This window comes from Ambystoma mexicanum, chromosome 9 (assembly GCF_040938575.1).
Source record: "Ambystoma mexicanum isolate Mex_15411 chromosome 9, UKY_AmexF1_1, whole genome shotgun sequence".
Classification (NCBI taxonomy): domain Eukaryota; kingdom Metazoa; phylum Chordata; class Amphibia; order Caudata; family Ambystomatidae; genus Ambystoma; species Ambystoma mexicanum.
This window is the reverse complement of record NC_090931.1, coordinates 1,504,562,095-1,504,583,891: the sequence shown is the minus strand read 5'-3', so window position 1 is coordinate 1,504,583,891 and position 21,797 is coordinate 1,504,562,095. Positions and strand designations below refer to the sequence as shown.

General features: G+C 44.5%; 2 protein-coding genes across 5 annotated transcripts in view; one reads left to right on the top strand and one right to left on the bottom strand.

The window, feature by feature from the left end:
* Positions 1-21,621, bottom strand: part of LOC138489346 (zinc finger protein 391-like) — a 116,342-nt gene extending 94,721 nt beyond the window's left edge. Inside the window, exon 1 of one of the 4 annotated variants that reach the window (XM_069617062.1) lies at positions 21,433-21,621. In XM_069617062.1, the coding sequence (XP_069473163.1) occupies positions 21,433-21,585 (153 nt within the window). In that variant the 5' untranslated portion in view covers positions 21,586-21,621. The remainder of the gene's footprint in view (positions 1-21,432) is intronic. The other 3 variants (XM_069617060.1, XM_069617063.1, XM_069617061.1) reach the window with 3 other exon arrangements.
* Positions 21,622-21,717: 96 nt separating this feature from the next.
* LOC138489347 (uncharacterized) overlaps positions 21,718-21,797 on the top strand; it is a 31,926-nt gene continuing 31,846 nt past the window's right edge. Inside the window, exon 1 of the mRNA XM_069617065.1 lies at positions 21,718-21,769. The gene's annotated coding sequence lies outside the window, so the exon portion shown is untranslated. The remainder of the gene's footprint in view (positions 21,770-21,797) is intronic.

The window sequence follows — 21,797 nt, the reverse complement described above, 5'->3', positions numbered from 1 at the left end:
ACGTTTTCTAAAGGACTGTGTAATAAATCTAAAAGTGTACCAAGAAAACTTGAAAGTAAGTGTCTATTTGAACTACTGTGATTGTAAGTCCTCTGTGTAACACCATTTTACTGCTCACATTCCCTCTTAAAATGAGCCTGGCTGCTCAGCTCGCTACCAACAACTGTGCGGTACAGACTTACACCAAAAGTTGGTCTTGCTTACACCTGTACTCTTAATTGTGTGTGGTGGTCCCATATGGTACTGCATGCAATTCTGCCCAACAGAGTCCTAGGTTAAAGTCTCCTAGGAGCAAGATTTGAGACCCAGGATTAGAGTTGGATGTTAGCAGTAACAATAGGTCTTCCTCGAATGAGGAAAGAGGGCCGGGAGGTCTATAGATCAAGTGCGTTATTATGGTTTGTGTTGGAGATAAAGGTAGTTTGAGAGGAGTTCTCCTGAAGGAAAGATGGACCAGGACCTGCCTAAGGAGATTTTTGCAATGATGGCAACGCCACTGCCTTTGGCTAGGTTTCCATCTTGCCCGATTATTGTGTACTGGTCTGGGACGGCTAGTGAGAGCAGTGGGCCACATGTGGGTTGGAGCCAAGTCTCTGTGATAGCTAGGAGGTCATAGTCGTTTATTAGTATGAGGTCATGGATAGCGTGGGCTGTTGGAGACCTAGCATCAATAAGTCCTCCTTCGATAGTGGTGGTGATATTTTCCGAGGCCAGTTTAATATCTCTGATATTATTCGTTTTGAGAGGTGACTTGCTCGTTGCGTTTTTCTGGTCAGATACTGGGTTAGTGATAGTTTTATGAGGGCTATTAGTTACTGTATGACAGCCCTTAGGGAATTTGTGGTCACGTCTACGATTTGTGGTTGTAGTGGGGCAAGGTAATTTGGGTATAGGTTTGAGAGTGGTTAAATGAAGGCTGTTGGTTGGTGTGCAAAGTTCTTGAGGGAGTCCATGGCCAGGTTTGTGGTTTTTGGTTGCAATTAGGCACGGTAAGTTAGGTGTGGGTTTGGTGTAGTAGGGTTTTAACCATAGGTCAGAGAGTAGAGGAAGGTCTGGGATGGGTCCAAGTGTCGTAGGTGTCGTCAAGATGGTAGTTTGTTGAGCAAAGTCAGGTTGGAAGGAGGTAGGTTTCATGCTGTCTGAGCAAGGCAATACTGTAGCCATAGAAAGGGAGCGGCTCCCTTTTGTTAAATAGGGTTTGAGTGTGCCATGGTGGGGCTTTTCGTGGCAACATTGTAGTAGTGCTGTAGGACAGGTCTGCCATGCTGAGAAGCGTGAGCCAAAACAAGTTTGATAGTATAGCAGAGGTGGTTGGGCCAGTATTGGAACATGTCTGGGTGCTGAATAAGTGTTTTCTAGCGGTACAGGCTAAGTGTCTATACAATACGCAAGGTTTGTAGCATTGTTAAGCGCGGTCTATGGCAGTACAAACTAGCAGGGTCTATACAACAAGCTAGGTCACTAGCATAGATTAGCACAGTATAAAGCAATACAGGCTGCAGCTCTTTACAAGCGGCAGGTCGTCCCCTCTGGGATTTATGGCATGGACTATAGCAGTGCAAGCTCAAGTTTGTGATAGGCATGTAGGGGGCGCGGACGGAGTAAAGCAGGATATGGTAGACGGTAGTGGGCGCAATAGTGACATCATCATTCCATCATGCGTATCATATCGTACAGGCAAGCAGTATTGGTGACCTGTATGCAAGCAGAGTAACTGATAATAGCGGATGTACTAGGAGGAGCAGAAACAAATTACTAGTACGAGACTGGAGGATATGAGCCGTGGGGTGCCAAGGCATAAATGCAACGCACGCTAGTGCACACACAATGTTTATTTGTGTTGGAAAATGACAGGACGGCAGAGCATGGTTTGCGAGCTGGCGATGAGCATCATACAGGACAGTAGGCAATGAGCAGTAAACAATAGTAATAGCGCATCCGGAAGTGCCTGGGAAGTGCCTGGCTGTGCAACGCTGCACTCCTGACTCCTATTCAACTTTTGCTGTGTTGTGCCCTGGCAGTCCTCAAGATGAACCCTGCGCTTTGTGGAAATACTGACACGAGTATCTACTTCGACTGAAAATTCCTCTTTGCTCCGCCCACTGTTTCCCAGCCAACTGTCAGCCAACCCATAAAACATCTGGTGCATGCGCATTTTGCACACGCATCCGAAGTGCCTGGGAAGTGCCTGGCTGTTGGGCTGTGAGGTGATGGGGGGGTGTTGCATCTATGTGCAATTGTGTCATTCTTTTGTACTTTCCCACAGTATTTGAACAACGTACCGAAACGCTCAACGTTGCCACGTTTCTGTAGTTGCACCAACGCTGACATATTTGTTTCATTGCACCTTAAGTGACATGTTTTTTGTAATGATGTGATCGCAACATCCTTTTAGTCTGGTTACCGCTTGCTGGCTACCTTTGTGTCTACAAGCGTCCTTCCATTTGCTAAGTAGACATATGGTATTGTGAAGGTGGTTGTGTGACCATGGTTGGAAGCTTACAAAGCGGAAAGCCGCTTTCTATAGTAAAGTCGCTTTCAAGCTTAAACCTTACCGCTCCAATTCGATCTCATGATTCTAGCCAAGAGTGTGTTATGCAAGTCTCACCTGATGTACTATTTAACGATCACGCTATGGACACAAACACTGTCCCATACAGCCAGCAATCACTGGCTGTTGAACCCAACGACAGCCTGAATGCGCGCAATTATATTTCCTCCTCATGCAGATATGCTCTGAGAACTACCACTGAGATTAGTGCCAATCAGCAACTGACATACGCGAGTAGTATGCCGAGGACTGGCATAACTGTTGATCATGCTAACTTAAGCCCGGGACAAACCTTTAATAATGGCATATCTTATGTTTCAATTTTGGTACCCACCCTTCAAAAAGAATGGGGCAAACTGTGCAGAATCGATTTAGATCCTGCCTCGCCAATGGTGTTCTTACCTTCGGAGGTCAAAAGCATTGGTCTACATAACCTTCAGGCGGATAACACCTTGAACCCCATCCATGGTCTTCGAAGCCATTACATTTCTTTATCAAGATGGCCCTCTATGAGTTTACCAACATCCCATAAGCAAATGACTCACCCATGTCCTGCCTCCATTGTGCCCAAACAACTATATGACTCCTCAGAGTGATGGCATGGATCACTAAGACAAACGAAACGATAGTCATGGATCTCTTCCGCATTCTAACAAATCTGTTCCCTGCATTCCACCCGAAGTAGATGCCTTCTCATATCCAGTCATAACTAGCATCCTTAACTTGCTTGACAAAGGACACTATTTGACACATGTCCACCTTGACAATCTTGGATCTATGATTGCAGAGTTATCTTGCAAATTTCATAAATTAGAGGGTCTCACGTTAGCCCATACTTCGAATCCCTCTGAGAAAATGGACATTCTTGACTCCCTCATTACAAAACATCTCGCTCCTGTTGTACCCAAGGTATCCTGAAATGTACCCAAACTTTGGGTAACAGTGTTCCTGATGTGCACACTGGGCGGTCTTATGCAAATGTTTTCAGCTGACGTTGTAAGCCGGTCAAGTGGCACAGCGAGTAGAGCGCTCGCTTTGACATCTGTGCAGAGCTTGCTAATGCAGGTTCGAATCCTGGCAGGGCCAAACTCAGCCTTTCATCCTTCCAAGGTCGATAAAATGAGCACCACACACCGTGGGTAATAATAAGCAGCACTCAGATACCTGAGGGTTCGTTCGTAGCGCTATATAAATGCCAAATTATTATTATTATCGTACCTATCACCCCAATTCCTGAAGCAGGCTCTGCCATATTATTGAAAGCTATTCAGCTAAATTCCATAAAACTAGACTATGTAATTACTCAACGCTCGAGCTCTCAAAATGTTAGAGAAGCCCGCTTTCCTTTAGTTGCCTTAGGGGATTCTGACAGCGGCACTTATGAGGACTTTCCCAACAGTCCTACTCCATTAATTCAAGTTATTGAGCAAGTGGCCACCCAGAAAGTCGCTTTATCTGTTGATTCATGTGACCAGTTGGCGGTCACCGAATGAAATGTCATGGAACTAAATGAACCATGTACTGGCAAGCGATCCAATAACTAATTCGCAACTACGCAACTATATTCACGCAAAATGAGACGTGCCCATGCAAAAGCGCTTAAAAGAAACAACAACATGAAAAAAGATCTGCTTCTCAAGATATTAATAAAAAATAAAATCATCTGGGAAAAGTCGTGCCCCCAATTCCACTGCGACAAATCTTGCAAATAGATTTAGTAACAATGCAATCATAAAGCTAAATCAATTGGACAAATCGAAAAAAGTTCTTAACTTAGATACAGCCCTCCAGATAAGGTGCGTATAGTGACTTTTTACGCATGTAATTAAAGCCAATACGGATATTTTCATTTTTACTGTGCACCATGTACGCTGTATTTATTCATTTTAAAAAAACACTTCTTTTGTCATCAGCAACATAGCCTTTCTTATGCATGATGGTGAATTTCCAACTGAAAGACCACAAGTCCCCTTGCAAATCTGACAGTTAAAGCGAGCAACACAATAAAGCATGCACCCTTTAATACCCATTATGTCTAATAGCTTGATATGCTAAAAAGTAAAGTTTGCTTTGATGTCCTTAGTTGAATGTTCTTTAACCATACATAACACGCTGGAGGTTTGTGATGAATCTCCAAACCTAAGTGCGTTTATGGCACAACTTTATTTTTGTGTGTGTTTTTAAAAGCGCTGAAAATAAAAAGTGGGTAAATCAGGATGTTTGGCCTTTTGCATAATAGTTTTCCATTCAGGATGTGGAGAATAAAAGTACAGTGATATTATTTTGGCCCAACAAAGGGCTGTAAGGATTTACATGTTGTCATGATGCTTTACTATGCAATTTGTTTATTTTTCAAGTAAACTGTATAGGACAGTATATAGGTCTTGACACCCAAAACTTACATTTCTGTTCCAAGAAAGCACGAAGAGGGTGGCTGTGCCCAATTTGAAAGAGTGGTTTAAAATCCCAGCTTCACTGTTTAGCTTACGTGTGTGATCCTAGGCAAATAATTTAATCTTACCCAGACTTCAATTGCAAACATTGGAGTGCTTGTAAATGATTACATTTACCCCCTTACAATAGGACAGTTTTAATAAGTGTAGGGACACATTGGTGTACCATGGTGCTCCCCTGCTAGTGGCTCCAATACTTGGGCATAGAACTGCATTATTGCTGCACTGGCATTCCCTCAGTCTTGAAACACTGGATTTGACAGGCAGACATAGCCTCACCAGCCAGTCAGTGCACCAGAGATTCTAGTATAGCGGACTGTGGTAGAACCAACATTACTTTTTCTCCCCTGTTGCTCCCAGCCACTGAGGTTGCTTGGGCTGTCCAGAGTACTGTCCCACACTCTGCAATGTCATGTTATGCTACCATAGCGAATCTTTCATTGCACACCATCTGCCATTTTCACACTTTCTAGGACCTTAAGGATCTGCAAGATGTGGGTATTTCAGATTCAAACGAGAGAGCAGTTAACTGATTGTAACATTGAAGCTGCACTAGAATAGTCCAATTACAATGAGTAATGAAGTTAGATGCCCCTACACAAGTAGGTTGGCCACTCCTGCCGTCTCTGAAGTTAGTGCCTCTCCCAACATTTGAAGAGTTAGCCCCTGCCTAAAATTTAGCCCATAGGTGCACCCCTGGATGTGTGCACTTGTATTTTGTTAGGCAGAGAGTTGAGGGGAGGTGAGTAGAACAGTGGGGGCAGAGCCTCCAAGTTTGCACTGCCTATTTTCTGAAGTGGCCCATCCCATCACAACTTAATTCCTCCCCCGCCCTCCCTGAAATGTAGGTTTTTTTGTCCCCCTGCATGGGAGGCGGGGTCAGGTAGGTCGGGTCACTCTCACAAACCACCAGCACACCCCAACCTCTCCCCTCACAGTGCTGCAATAAAGGGGCAGGAGCCAGCACATCTGCAATTATTCCTTTACTTGCTGCACCATGGCCCTTTGCAAACCTGCTCTGTAATGTAGAATTTATAAAGTTATGCTGGCTGTAGTAAGACATGCGCTTGATGTTGGGCTATACCACGAGGGATGGGCCGTTACCCCATGCAGGGATGAATGGTTCCATTAGCCTGCACAAGAGATATAGGTCACCCCGTAAACTGAATATATTTGCCATTAGCACATGCAGGGAGGCCATGTGCCACTGGCACACGCAGGAAAGAGATGCTCAGTTAGTATGTGCAGAGAGGAGATGTGCTGCTGCATGTGTGCGGAGGCTATGCCAATAACATGTGGAAAGTGATTTTTTTATTACATAGTGCTTTTAGCCAAATTCCTTCATCGTTTAAGCAGCGTGGTAACAGTTATTATCCCATTTCGAATGGTACTTATTTATTACAACAAACTGAACATGATGCCAGGGGAGCACTGTTGGGCATTGTGGTGGGGGCTGGCGAGGACGTGTTTGAGTCATGATGAATAAGGAAAGGGGAGGGGGACATTTGACAACTTGTGTGAACGGTCATTCTTCATTATTGCATTTCTTGTAAGAAAGAAGCGACTCTTCTGCGGTCTTCCCTCTGTGCCACACCCATAAGGCTGAGTCAGCCCTCTGCGTAATTGGAACTTGGGAAGTGCAAGCCGCCCTCCTGCCCGGTAGCTTTCCACCCTTTCTTTGGATGCAACATTAGCCTGTGCAGAAGGGAGCCCTGCCGTTAAGACTGGCAGAGAGGAAATGTGCCATTATAGCATGGGCAGAGGAGATGCTATGTTAGCACTCGCAGAGAAGAAATATCCCCATAGTACGTACTTAGTAAAGATGTGTCATTTGCACGTGCCAAGAAGAGATGCGCCATTAGTATGAACAGAAGTGCAATTGGCATGCAGAGCCGAGGTGTGCCGTTAGCACGTGCAGAGACACAATGTGGAGTTTGCACATAATAACTGCACATCCCGTCGCTGCACATAATGTGCAGTTAGTTTGTGCAGGGACGGGATGTGCAATTAGCATGTGCAGAGAGGGTATGTCCCATAAGAAGGTACGTTGAGAAGGTGTGCCGTTAGCATGCACATCTCCTCTGTGCACATGCACGCAGTTAGAACGCATGTACAGAGAGATGTCCCACTAGTATGTGCGCAGAGAAGATGCGCCAATAGCAGACGAGAAGAGGTGTGCCAATAGCACGCGCAGAGTAGAGATCTGAGGTCACTATGGGTAGAGATATGTCCTGTCAGCGTGTGCAAATATCAGGCTTGCTAAACAGAACGTGTTCTATCAATACGTGAAAACAATGTCTGCCATTAGCATAGGCATAGAGATGTGCTGTTAGCATGCGCACAGTGTAACGGTGCAATTTACACATGTAAATGACACAAATTTGCTCTTCAAATGCTAATAGCACATCTCTGAAAATGCTGAAAGTAGATGTGCCTTTAGCACGTGCACAGAGTATGTGTCGTACTCGTTAGTATGTGTCAAGAGGAGATGTGTAGCTAGCATGTTCAGGGAGGATACATGCCATTATCAAGATGTGCTGTTACTAAGTGCTCAGACGGGATGTGCCATTTGCATGTGGAGTGAAGGGCTCTGCGCAAGCCAGAGAACTTTGATCTACGACGGTCGACGGGTCTGTTTTTACATATGCATTGGGTGTATGTGTTGGATAGGTTTTACTCTCTTGCAGAGGAGAAAACTCATTTTTACTCTTGAAATTGCATTTACTCTCTAATTTGAATACTCATGCTTAAAATACTCCCATCTCAAAATCTTATCTAGAGCACTGCTTAGATATGCAGGAAAGAAAAGGAACAGCCGAATAACACTGCAGTAGTGGATACACCCCACATACATGACAGTGGTGAGAAAATATCACCTCATCCAGTATCATCTTCTCTCAAACAAGGGCAACTTTCCAACTATTATTCCATGACCTCGAATAAAATTACTACAAATTCTTCTGCATGTTGTTGTCATGCTTCCCCAATGGAAATTGTGGCATTCATGGAGACGCCATTGAATGGGTCGTTACGTTCTTGCAACGTTCCGCAGTGCGCGGTCTAGTGCTTTTTCAAGATGGCCGCCCACTCCTTGTACTGGAGACAGTGCTGGCGTTCTTCGCGTTGCACCTTCGGTTCTTTCTCCGTGCTGCCAACGCTAGTGTATTTTCATTCTGTGAGCTAACGCTCCGCGTTATTTGCTTCTGACTTTCTCTCCCGCGACCGTTCCTTCGGTTGCTGCTCTGTCTTCATTACTTTCTACTACCTTGTTCTTACCTGTTTTTCTCCTGTTCCGCTCTCCTTCGTCCGTACACCCCGTGTATCGGAACTTCCTCTTCAGCTCCAGCTTCCTCGCTTCTTACCTTCTTGCCTCCCCTGACTACTCCGTTGGTTACATCCCCGGGCTGCTACCTCGTTGTCGGCAAAGGAGTGCGTCTGATTCCTCGAGGCTTCTCGTCCGGAACCCAGGCACTACACAAAGAGGGAAGTAGGTCTCCTTCCAAATCCCGCAATCCAGCAATCCCGCAAACCAGCAATCCCGCAAACCAGCAAGCCAGCAAGCCAGCAATCCAGAAATCCAGCAATTCAGCACAGGGTTTTTGCCGGGAGGCTTTTTTCCCTGTTGGAGGACGGTCTCCCTGCGGAGCCTCGCTCTCTGGGGGATTCTCTCCCCAACAGCGTGGCTTCCAGTGGAGACCGACCTTATTTACACGAGAAAAAGAAAACTAAAGAGCCTAAGGAAACACGCAGGAGAAGAAGGGCTACTCTACAGGAAGACGCCCACGAAAGCAAAGGTGAGGAGGAAGGGAGGAAGGATTTGGGTAGTTTTGACAGTTGTAACATGGCTCTCCCCATAGAAATCCCTTTAAAGGGTACACCAGCTCCAGCAGGGTGGTCATCTAATTTACCACATCCATCGTGCTCCCTCACGCCATTGCCCTCTGTGGAAATTGATCCCAATACCCAATCCAAAGTGAAGGCACATGTACACATGCCTTTGAATTCTACAAACTGCAATGAGAATAAGGTACCTATGAGGGCAGTTCCAGAACCACAACCTGATAAGAAACCTAACTCCAACTTAGTGAGCATAGAGCCGGAAGAGAGTTCACCCAATAATGTCAAGACTGGGATTGAGGCCAATGGTTTTGCTTGGGATACTCCGTAAATTTTAGGGTGGCTTAGTGACCCAAAGCAAAATGCGCAGCAGAGATTGAATGAATCGTTCTTTATTTAAAAAGGTAGCCCGCAATTACGAACAATCCAATTAGATGGCATCGAGTGGATCAGGTTGGCCAACTGTTAGGCAGAATTGCATGCAGTACCCTCTGGGAACACCACACACAATTAGGACTACAGGTGTACGCAAAAAACAACTTTGGTAGAAGTCTGTACCACACACTTTTTGGTAGCGAGCTGAGCTGCCAGGCTTACCCGAAGAGGGAATGTGAGCAGTAGATTAAGTTACACAGAGGCATCACAATCACAGTGGTTCAAGTAGACACTTACACTCAGGGTTTCTTGGTAAAACACTTAATCATTTAGAAAACATTCACTAGTAGAAATCAACTTAATATTAAACACCAATATACTACAGTACTAAACTAAGCTGTAGGGACAATTTAAGCTTCCCGAACAAGGAGCAAAATGGCACTTCAGTTACTTTCAATGGGAATAAAAAGGCATAGGTTTGTACAATGGATTAGAAAACACTGCTGTTAAGCAATGCAAAGGTTCAGGGTACCAGAAGAGTCAGTTCAATAGGCCAGACCAAAGTCAATAGTCTAGTGTTCTTGTATAGGAAAGAGCAGTTCTGGCAGCAAATGAAAAATTCTTCTCAGACGTAGTTTAGACCAAAAAAGAACGATATGCTTGGTCACAAGCTGATTAGGCCTGCAAGTTGGGAAAGTTCCACGAACGTTCACCACGAGAGTTAGGATCACTCGACCGGATGGCACAGTACCTTAATGTGAAGCAAAAAGATGCAGCTGAAGACGTTGGTTCCTGGCAGTTCCTGCAGATCTCACTGTTCCTGAGCCTCAGTCGTGGGGACAAGAGGGAGGACGTCAGGGGACTCCTGCACTGCATAGAATCATCGTCAAAGCAAACAAAATTGAGTCACTACAGTTCGAGTAGCTGTAGATTCAAGAACACAAGCTGGTGTCCTTCTCCCAGTTAAACCTTAACCAGCCTTGAGAATGGTACGAGTTGATTGGTCCCACCAACTCAAAAGGGAGAAGCTGTCCTTGAAGGAGCTTTTCTGTCGAATGGAGTTCTGGCAATTCGGACTTGCAGCAGGGCTTCACCAGGCAAACCAAAGGTCCAGTGGTTGTAGCAGCCGTTCTCTTCCAGCTCGTCTTCGGTTCTTTCATTCCAGTGGTCGACTGCCTTCCAATCCTGGAGACTCGCCTTTTAAACAGTTCTCTCCCTTTGATTCCAGCCTGGCTGTCACTCACCCAGCAGGGTGGCAGTCCTTGCCGGAGAGTCAGCCAGCCAATCACACCAGAGTGCATTTGGGTCTCCTAGGAGACCAAGCACAGGGAGTTCCGGCCACCTCCCTCACTTCCTGCCCACCCCAGACACTCGCCAAGGGCGGACTTCAGTCCTGAAGTTCGCCAAAGGCTCCCGAACAAAGGGGCCAAACCTAGTTTGGCACGCAGAGAGAAATACTGGAAGGACCTTTCCACAAAGAAATGACCAGACTTTTTACAGAGGGGTCCCAGGCGCCATATTGAAAAACATGGCGGCCCCGATTTTCAGCTACCGGTGTTCACGGTCTGGAAAAATCATGGTAGTTTGTTATAAAACCACTGCCACCGGCCATTTCAATAGGAAAGGGTAGCATTTGACTGCTACATGAGAGTTTAGACACAGGTGATACTAAGTAACCCCTCCAGCACTCTATAGGAAGATAGTATGCGCTGGGTCTATGAATTTAAAAAGACTAGTAAAGTCAGTCAATTTAACTTTACATTCTCCTGGGAACAGTAGTTCATCCCAGAGAAGGTATTTAAACCTTGGGAAGTCCAAGGGACATCCCTGTGCCACTGCACTGAAGGTGCTGTGTGACACAAAAATGCAAAGATGATGCCTATGGAGTTATCTAAAACTCCATAATCAAAGAACACAAGAGTAAAACACACATCAAAATACATGAGAGAGTGGGGAAAAAAGACTCGCACTCTCTCCAGGAAAAAAAATCAAGTCCTCAAAATCCAGCAAAGTTGATCTGGGTCTCTAAGGTGAAGGGAATAAGCACATTTATGAGAATTCTCCATAACACCAACCATAACGACTACCGCACGATTTGTGCGTCGCAATCTGTGATCATTTAAAAACTGTTGTGGGAACATAGAAAAGATTTTGAAATGGGTGGGCTATTGCTTGAGCCATTTCGTACAGTTGAAGAGGGTACGGAATTTCTAGAAGAACAATTGCCATCTATTACGCCTATATGGAGACACCAACAGTCTAAATGTCCCTTCTCAGAATATTGACCTAATAACACAGATTTCCTCATTAGAAGGAGCTACATCCAATATTACATGTTAAGCCCCATTCTTATCTTCTATTATAGAAATGGCTAAAGTGACAAAACAACCCTAGCCCATCGCAATTTAATATTATTTCTTGGAATTGTTGTGGCCTCAAAAACTTTACGACTTGGCTAGGCTTAACTCCTCATGATGATTAATGTCTTTTCTGCAGGAAACCATGTGCTCGAAGCACTTTGTTGCTGATGGATTTACTACCTTTTGCACCCCAGCTGTGCAGGGTCCAGCTGGTCTTCCTTCAAAAGGAGTTTCCATCTTAATTCTTTTAATCATCAGTCCCGGGTGATCTCATACTCCCACCAGATCTTAGTGATTGAATGTAATCCCACAGACGAGCCTGCATGCGCTTTTCTATTGGTTTGCATTTATTACAACCCAGCAAATCTAACCTTGGAGGCCTTCTTTAATCTTCTAGATGTGGTCCTTGAAGATGTGTATATTAATAACCCTGCTCTCCACATAATTATTGGCGGTGACCTGAACTCTGTGTGTTCAAGTGCCATTTCAAGTCTTATGGGTAGTTTGAATCACAACTATCATACACCATCTGTAAAGAGGGGCGCACATTGGCTTTGCTATTTGTTGGAATGGAATATTCATTATGTGAAGTTTAAGATTGCCCACCACTTGGGTACGGCCACTTGGGTACGGCTTCTTTTATCGACTATTTTTTTGTTTCGATAGGACTCCTAAAAATGGTGCACTCGATAACCATCTTGAAATCCTCCCTCAGTGATCTCACGCACCGATTCTCCTTGAGGTGTACCTGAAGAGCAATCCTTTGGTTTGCGACCCCACTTTGGGTTTAGTCCAATCTGATCGTATTCGCACCTCGGTGAAATGGCATCCTCGCCTGTGTAGGTAATTGACCTACACAGTAAACAGGGATGCTTGGAGAGTGTATAAAGCAAATATTATGTCTTGTAATCCTTCACTGAGGGAGGAATGGAATTCCATGGTGATTCAAAAGCATATCCACAAAATAATGCATCGCAGCCAAGCCTTACCGAAGTTTCATCGGTTCCCCTTGAATTTAATTGCGAGTCTCAAAAGAGAAAATAAAATGCAGATTGAGATCCCTTACCCAAAAGAAATTAGGTGAACAGACATATCGTGAAGCCAAACACAAGATCTGCCTAAAATATCGGACTCAAATCAAAGCACAAACATCATATCCACCTGAAGGCAAATCAACAGATGTTTGTTGGTTTTATTATTTATAAGGCACACCAGACCCAAAGGTATTAGGGTGTAACAGTTACAAGAACTTGTGAAGCTTAGTTACATACAATCATAAAACGAGGTACATTCATTACAACAGCGGAGTACACAAATGTATACAAAAATATGGTGTGCCTTCTCGCAAAGCATGATACCCGTAACATCTGGGCCACATGGGAAAAATGTCTCCGCCCAAGGAAATCTAGCAGCCTCCATTTTATCCTCATGTTGGCAACAGTACATCAGTGCTAAATTCAATCTACCACCTTTTTGACGCACGACTCTGGGATTCGGTTTCAGAGATTTTCTGAGCAATTCTCGTTTTCGTTAGAGGAGATTACGAAATTTGAGAACCTATTATGTTCTAACACGATCCCAGGCTCTTGGAACGCAATCATTATTCCCATTTTTTTTTTAAAAGGGGACTCAAAATCCTTCAAAACTTCGGCCCATTGCCTCAATGGACACCTCTGCCAAGGTATTCGCCATCTTGCTGCTGAAACATCTTTATTCTTTTATTCTCGAACAGAACCTCTACTCCAGGCATCAAGTAGGATTTTGTAAACACATTGGGACCTCCTTAAATGTCACCATGGTCGCCCACATACTCGCTAAATCCGAACAATCCAATTATGGCCAGATACATTTAGCGGCCTTAGATCTCCCTTGCGCTTTCGACTCCATAATATGTGAACTACTTTGTTCAAAATTACCGTCTATGTGTTTTTCACAAAGGCTTGTGCAATTGTTTGCCACAAAACAACGTTACAAGTCAGGGTCCCCCAAGAAGTTCCGTTGACTCCTCCCATCTCGACCAGCACTGGAGTAAAACAAGGGTGTAACCTTGCCGCAACCGATGTTTAATCTTTACATCTGCGATATGGATAAACATTGGAATGAGCTTTTTATGTATCCTGTGAGACTTGGAAGTGCCATGCTTCATTGGCTATGTTTCGCTGATGACATCATATTGCTGGACAGAACACCCTACGGCCTTCAAAATAGGTTGAATACATTTTATGAATGTGCTACCATTCACAATTTGAAAGCTAACTCTGCGAAATCAAAGATACTGTATTTAGGACTCATAAAAAAAAAAAATCAAATCTGATAACTAGCATATTGTGGGCGCAAGAATCGAACGTCTAAATAGCCTGTGATATCTTGGCTCTATATTATCTGACGCCAATTCAAAAAGATAATGGGCCATTGGCTTAAAAGCAAAAGCTTGTCCTCTGACGTCTATGATGAGAATAATATTTAGGAAACACTGCAAGTTCTCAATGCTTCCAGTCATTGAGTTCTATATGCTAAAAGGTAGAACCTATATTATTGTATGGGATGGATTCTTACCTACTACAGGTGGATGATATTTTAAACACCATCCAGGCCCAGAAGTGGAACCTAACACAATAATTTTGCATGATTTGGGTCTCTCTTCGCTTGCATCTAGATGGTCTTGGCGTAAACTAGCTGGATGCGCTGAAATACTGGTTCCACCTCGCAACTAACCCTTTCAGGACCTCAATGAGATCATGAGAGAGGGAAAGTTGCCATCGATGGTAACATTCATTGCCTGTATAAATAAAACTTGGCTGAAATCAATTCTTCTATGCATGATCTGGCCAGGTGCCTAGCAAACATCAAAAGCAAATGACATGAGTACAATTGGATACGAACCATTGAAACCAATAACTTCTATACAACATATTCGGAGTATGCACTGTTCCCCAGAAAGAGAACTTTACTATCGTCTTACATCATAAAATTTCCCTGTGAAAAGGCAAGATTAACGTATCTCAGATTCAAGCTGAATTAATATCACACATTGAAACGTACTAGTAGATAGTCAATCCTCCCTGGGCATTTGGAAAATGAATTGTCGATTTTGCACAAATACTGTTCAGTGGGAAACCTTAAAACACCTAGTTGTATACTGTCCCCATTTTGAATCTGACAGACGTAAATGCCTAGGCATCTACTACCCACAGGAAATGGATCTTGCAAGAATTACCTTTTGGGAAAGATGCCTTTCGGGGGAATAGCATCAGTTTCATTGTGACCTTAACGAGAATGCTAAATAAAATCGAAGCCCTAATGAGGGCAAAAGAAATGGTTTGTTAGTGACATCCTCTCATGTAATCTTGATGATGTCCTGTTTATAGGTTACCCTCTTTAAGCAGCTTAATCTCGACACTTGGGATGTATTGGAACTATTTGAATTCAATGTCCATCTAGCAAAGATGTTTTTGGATGACCCTGTAAGAATATAGTTCGGTGTATCTTAATTATTGTAATCCATTGCTTTTTTTTTTTTGCACTGTCTGGGATGTATTTCGACCTGGTCAGAGCTGATATGTATGAATTGGAACAAAGTAATGGTTGATTTATTTTAGTTTTAACATGTGTTTATGTTCCTGATCGATTGAATTATATATTATTGGTGGTTATCTATTAATGTGTACAAATGAACTGTTTCATATGTAAGAGCTTGATTTTATGTGTGGGTTATCTTTATGGAGATATCGATGCATAGAAATTAACATCTAGAATTTGTTTTCAATTTTAATTGTATGGCACTATTACCTGTGAATTGAAGCTACATTGTTTATATTAATTTCTTTGTATGTTGTAAAAGTTTTTCAAACTAAAGACAATAATATGCTAGGCGTCATGGGGCAATGCCATAGTGATATATAGCGTGACCCCACAAATGGGGTTTTGTTGATTATACGGAGCAGCAGTGTACTTTTCAAAATTGTCAGAGGAGCTTACCATGTTAGAGGTAGCGTAGATGCAATCCAAGGGTTGGGAGAGCAGTGCTCATAGGAAGGAGAGGCGAGTTGACGGGTCCTTGCAGACGCACCGCGGCTCGGTATGTCTGCCGGTCTCCTGTGATAGACTAAGTGGGGAACAGCTGACCGATCCGGAGCGACAGCAGCTTCCTCACTTTAGAATCTTGGTGTTCATAGCGGCGGCCATCTTACAGATGCAAACTTCATTGTTTGCAAGTGCGGGGTGATCCCGAGATTCAAAAAGTTCAATGACTACAAAGCTAGATAGACGGGCAGATAGGTTGTGGCAAATCATGCAAATCATGCAACGCAGATGCAAATTAAAGAGAGAGGGATCGTAACTCGCAGAATTTTGGCAGCAAATGCCTCTGTATTGGTCCACAGGCTTACCTGCGTCCCAGGAGGGATAAACAAATAATTAAATGAATCGCAAATATATAGTTTCAAGTTAATGTCTGTTGTCCATGGTGCCTTATGGTCGCTTCAGACCACTTTAAACTGTGTTGTGCCTGATGTCTTATGTCAATACTAGAAGCTATGCTGCAATATGTATGCATTTTTAGCCATGATTAGGACTTTCCAAGTCAGAAGCCCTGCTGCAGCACACCTACCCATTAGACACTAACAGGTTTGCCCAATCTAGGTGCCTCTGTGATAGTACATCTGCACCCCAATCCCTACCGGATTTCCCAAATACAGGTGTTATCCTGCCATTCTCACAACATGCACGATACTAAGACCTGCTTCTCACACACGCACGGGTCCCTAGCCTGGACTCTCCTAACCATCGCCATAACAATGGCCCTTACACTATCCTACACTGTGCAACCTGCAAGAGAGAAACTTGCGACTTAGAGCTAGGCTGCCATGACTCTATGACATCAAAAATAAAAGAACCAGCCCACCAGTACCCACACACACCTCTACAGCCAATAATCCTAACCTCCTAGACTTAGCGACGATAAATCGTCCTGAACCACTTAAGGACCTACAATACAAACAGAGGAGTCCCATCCACCCTAATCCCAGATCTGCCAAAGAGAACACTACTACTCCGACATTATCAGGAGCCCTTATCAATGCTAGGTCCCTTATAGCACACAACACTGAAATAGCTGACATACTGGCTTTGGACAATTTAGATTTCCTTGCTGTCACGGAAACCTGGCTCCATGATGCAGCCGGTCCTGCTCTCATGACTGCCATACCGGATAATTACAATATCCTAAGAGTCGACCGGCCTAATACCGAAGGAGGCAGTCTGGGCATCATAACCAAAACGCAGCTAGCTGCCAGACTCACCCCACACCTAGCAATCACATCGTGCAAACTTCTCTCAGCTAAAATACCCATCTCAAATAACAGCACACTAACGGTACTTCTAGTGTACAGACCACCAGGCCCACTAGGCAACTTCGAGGAAGACCCATCTAGCCTCCTCACTAACAGCATCAAAGACTCCACTCAGCTCCTTCTACTAGGTGACTTTAACCTTGGCTTTAATGACGCTGAAGACAAACAAGCCCAACCTATCCAATCCATTCTAGATAATCACGGCATTACCAAAAATGTCCTAGCTCCTACACACACAAAAGGACGCACATTAGACGGGATAGCCAACCACAACTGCAACATTACCATCTCTAGTATCCTACCTCAAATATGGACGGACCATTATCTTATATGCTTCACAGCCAACATCGAGCCCCCCAAACCTAACAAGAATAAAATATCACCCCCCCTGCCTACAAGAAGTAAAAAAGAAATCACAGCTGAAAAACTCCTTCCACTTCTCCTACCTACTCTCACAGCTAGCTCCAATGAATCCAACCCTAGTGAGCTAGTTGAGTCATTTAACAACTCCATGACCAAAGCTCTAGACTTGATCGCCCCTATCAAACTCCATAAAAGTAAACGTGAAACTCACCTTAACTCCTGGTTCACCCCCCATCTCAAAGAAATGTGCATTCAAAAACGCAAACTCCAAGCTATTTGGAGGCATACTCCTTCTATTGACAATAAAACCACACTTGCCAAGTTCGCCAAAAAATACAAAAAGGAAATAATTCAAACTAAAAAAGATTCTTCCAATGATAGAATCAGTAAAGCGAACTCAAATTCAAAAGAGCTCTTCACCATTCTCCGTGAATTGGAAAATCCCATTGCCCCTACAGACAATGTCCCTAAGGACAAATCTTGGTGCACCAGCAACCAAAATGCCCTAGCAAATAAAATCGCCACCCTTCAATCTAAAATTGCTAAGAAAAAAGCCTCCCTGACCCCTAATGGAACTCACACCACCCCACTGAAGGAGATATCCAGCACATCCACCCAAAATAACTGCAAACCCTTCAAGTTTACCAATATTTCCATATTGGAAACTGAAAAGGTCATTCTATCCCTCAAACCATCGAACTGCCAAGGTGACAGCTGCCCTGCGCAAATCATCAAGGATGCAGCCAGAGATCTAGCACCCTTCATCTCGAAACTCATCAATGCCTCCTTTAACACGAGTACTGTACCCATTAACCTTAAAGAATCCTGGGTTCTGCCCCTACTCAAAAAACAGACACTCGACCCAGCAATCCCCACTAATGACAGGCCTATTACTACGGTCCCATTTCTCCTTAAAATTATCGATAGAGTAGCCTACCTCCAAATCCAAAATTATTTGGAGACACACCAACTATTAGGTTCACTGCAATCGGGCTTCAGACCACTGCACGGTACTGAAACGGCCCTCATTGACCTCAAAACACAAATCAACGAGTTGAAGGATAATGGCACCACAGCTATGCTCCTCCTCCTTGACCCATCAGCGGCCTTTGATCTAGTGGATCATGCAGTATTATGCAACCACCTAGCGTCCGCCGCTCATTTCTCAAGCGAAGCTATAGCATGGGAACAATCCTTCCTAGCTAACCGTACGATGAGAGTATTCTCCCCTGTAGCAGCAGCGGACCCAATCCAGATCACTTGTGGTGTCCCACAAGGCTCATGTGTCTCCCCTACAATGTATAACATCTTTACTAAGCCTCTCTTCGACAAACTAGTGGTAACCTATACCAACTATGCGGACGATATGCAGATTCTTATACCTCTATCAGGCAACTTTGTCGAAGACACCGCTCTAGTAAACAAAATGTACCTCCTCATTCAGGCTTGGATGGCCTCCCATGGCCTCTGCCTAAATGACGACAAAACTGAGATATTGATCTTGGGTTCCGACTCCAATCTAAAAAAATTGAGTCCCAACTATCGCGATTTCAATATAGCTGGTAACACTATCAAGGTGGCTACTGAGGTAAAAACCCTAGGCTTTTACCTTGATTCCACTTTATCTCTTAAAAAACAAGTTAACACCCTGGCATCATCTACAGCGTACACCTGTAAATTAATCAGGACCTGTAGACCTTACCTTTCTAAAACGAACTGCATCATGGTAGCTAACGCATTAGTAATGTCCACATTGGACTATTGCAATGCCCTCTATGCAGGTGCCAACAAAACCATTATAAAGAAATTGCAAATCCTCCAAAATAACGCTCTTAGAGCAGCCCTTGACATACCACGCAGGGCACATATTTCTAACATTAGGTAAGACCACCACTGGCTTAAAATCAGCGATAGAGTCCTGCTGAAGACATTATCGCTAACCCACAAAGGGCTCAACAACACAGCACCCGCTTACATCTAGGCCAGACTGACCAGAAAATCATCCAGTCACCACACTAGGGCTTCCAACCATGACCTGCTCGAAACTCCTAGATTCAGACGATCTAAAGCGGGCGGAGCAAGCTTCCCTGTCAGAGCTGCCCAGGCCTGGAACGCATTGCCCATTGCACTGAGAGCTAACATACCCTATTCTAACTTCAGATGCAAGGTAAAAAACTGGCTCTGGTCCAACGACAACTAACTCTCATGGCTCCCAACGGCCACGATACCCTTGCAACCTAATCTAAGATGATTCTGCTCTCACACCTTTACCTTGTAGTACTTTCTCTCAATACTGTAGCATGTTAGCTTTTCATTCCAACTGCTTGCTTTGACATGTATGTACTGCATTGCTATGTTTTTTTATATACTCTGTATGCAACCTAAGCTTAAGTAACCTTGTACCTGCTGCGCCCGGCTACCCCTGGGTTTTGTGCGCATTATCAAATAATAAACAAACATACCTTAGATTCTTTGAGGAGTAGCGGTAGTCCCATAGGCATGAATTGGGTGAGGGTGTGCAAGTTTAGCAAATGGCGGACATTTGTTATGGAATGTACGCCTCAGTCGGCTCTCGTCTCCAGAAGGGAATAGAGTTGGTAATGAAATGTGAGGCAATCCTGGCGGGGGGCACTTCTCTCTCGATAAAATATGTTAGAGCGGTGGCCACGGCACAGACTTTCACAGACAGGCGCCGGCCTTTTGAGGTTCTGAGGGAGGTGCCGGCTTGCGCCTATAGGCTTTAAGTCAGGCGGAGGGACTAATGCCACGATCTGTTGATGCACCAGCAGTGCTGATATGCAGACAGGCTCTGGGCTTACCCTATGCTCCGTCGGCAAGGCGTTGCAGAACGACGAACTTCTTCTGCAGCTGCCGTGGTGCGGAAGTGCTCCTGCTCTCCCACTGCAGCGGATCGAAAGAAAATAGTTCCCAGCAATTTCGAACGCTGATATTCTGTAATGTTAGGCTCAGCGTTGCTACATGAGGTGACACTATGTCATTACAAAAATATAGGGCCCATGGCTTCTAGTCAATTTACCAGGATCTCCCTCATGACTGTCACCCACCGCCCTCGCGACTCCTTGAAGACACTCCAACTGAAGCAGTGCTCACTCTTCTGTGGGATTACAGTACAATGCAGCCGTACATGCACAATCAATTATTGACAAAGCCAACCAGACACTGCATGCCAAGCGCCAGAGACATGAGATACCAGAGGAGCAACTGACAAATGAGCCAATGACCTTATTGATGGACCAGATGAGCTGAGGGATTCATCAGGGAGCCAAAGACCAGAAGTTGACTGACCAGGGGAGCATGAAACACCAGGGAGCCAAGGAGCGACAGAACAGAGGAGCAATTCACATGGTTATAGTTGCTAAGTGGGCCCATGTTATGGGTGGCACCATGAGCCAGCCTTGGGTTTTCACTTTGCATGCTGGTATTTGTATACCCCGGCATCTAATCAGAAGAACAAAAAAAGTCCTGACGGCACCAGAATAGCCAAAAGAATGGAAAAGCCAACAACGTGCTTTTCAAAATTCAACCAATACAAGACATTAAACGAGACACTCGTTTTTTCTTTTTCTAAACACAAAAAACCTGTGCTTCCTCAATGGAAGTTTGTTATTACGTTAAGTTTCTTACTTGTGTAACATATCCACAGTGTTTCAGGCGCGTGCTTGTTTTGTGGATGGTGGTCAGTAGTTTTGGGCTTGTTTTGAAGGGACGTTCAGCTCATGTAACTTTGCGACGCTAGTCTGGACGCAGACCAAGGGGGGTGTAATACAGATCACTTAGGCGCGCGAGCTGGCCCTTCCCCGCTGACCAAAGAGGTTCTATTGACAGCAGCACTTGGGGCCTATGTAAGGCATAGATACAATATCAAGTGTCACGACGTCACTCCCGTCTTCTAGGTCATCTTCAGACAGTGCTGTTGTAAAAAATATATATTATATATATATATATATATATATATATATGTCAACGGCACTGAATATGTTGGGAATGGCGCACCTTCCCGCCCCAGAGTAAATGCAACCGTTTCAAGCGACTACCTCCAGAAATGAGCGCTGGGAACACGAAGCTGAAGCGGCCTCACAACGTGAGCTCTGCTCATAAAAATAACACCCGAGACAACTCGCCTCATCTGAACCCTGCCCGGCCATGTCCTCTCGCTGATCCGCTCTGGGTTTCTCTGCAAGTCGACTCAGATCCCCGGGCCGGTTGGTTATGTTTTGTTCCAGGTCCTGTGTTGACGCTGCCTTTGGTGACCTGGAAGAGGAGTAGAAACTCATCGCTGCCTCTTGTGCGGCGGATATGCTTGATGCATTACTTCCTTTTCGTCACTTCCTGTTCGGTCTTTAGTGTTGAAGTGTGGTGTGACGTCACTGCTCGAGGAACGCAAGTGCCGCCTAGTGCCGAGGTGAGTCGCCACTTCTTGGCAGCACCCCAACGCTTCCCTTTGTTCCACGACAAACGGTAATAACCATCATACCCACAAGCAGAG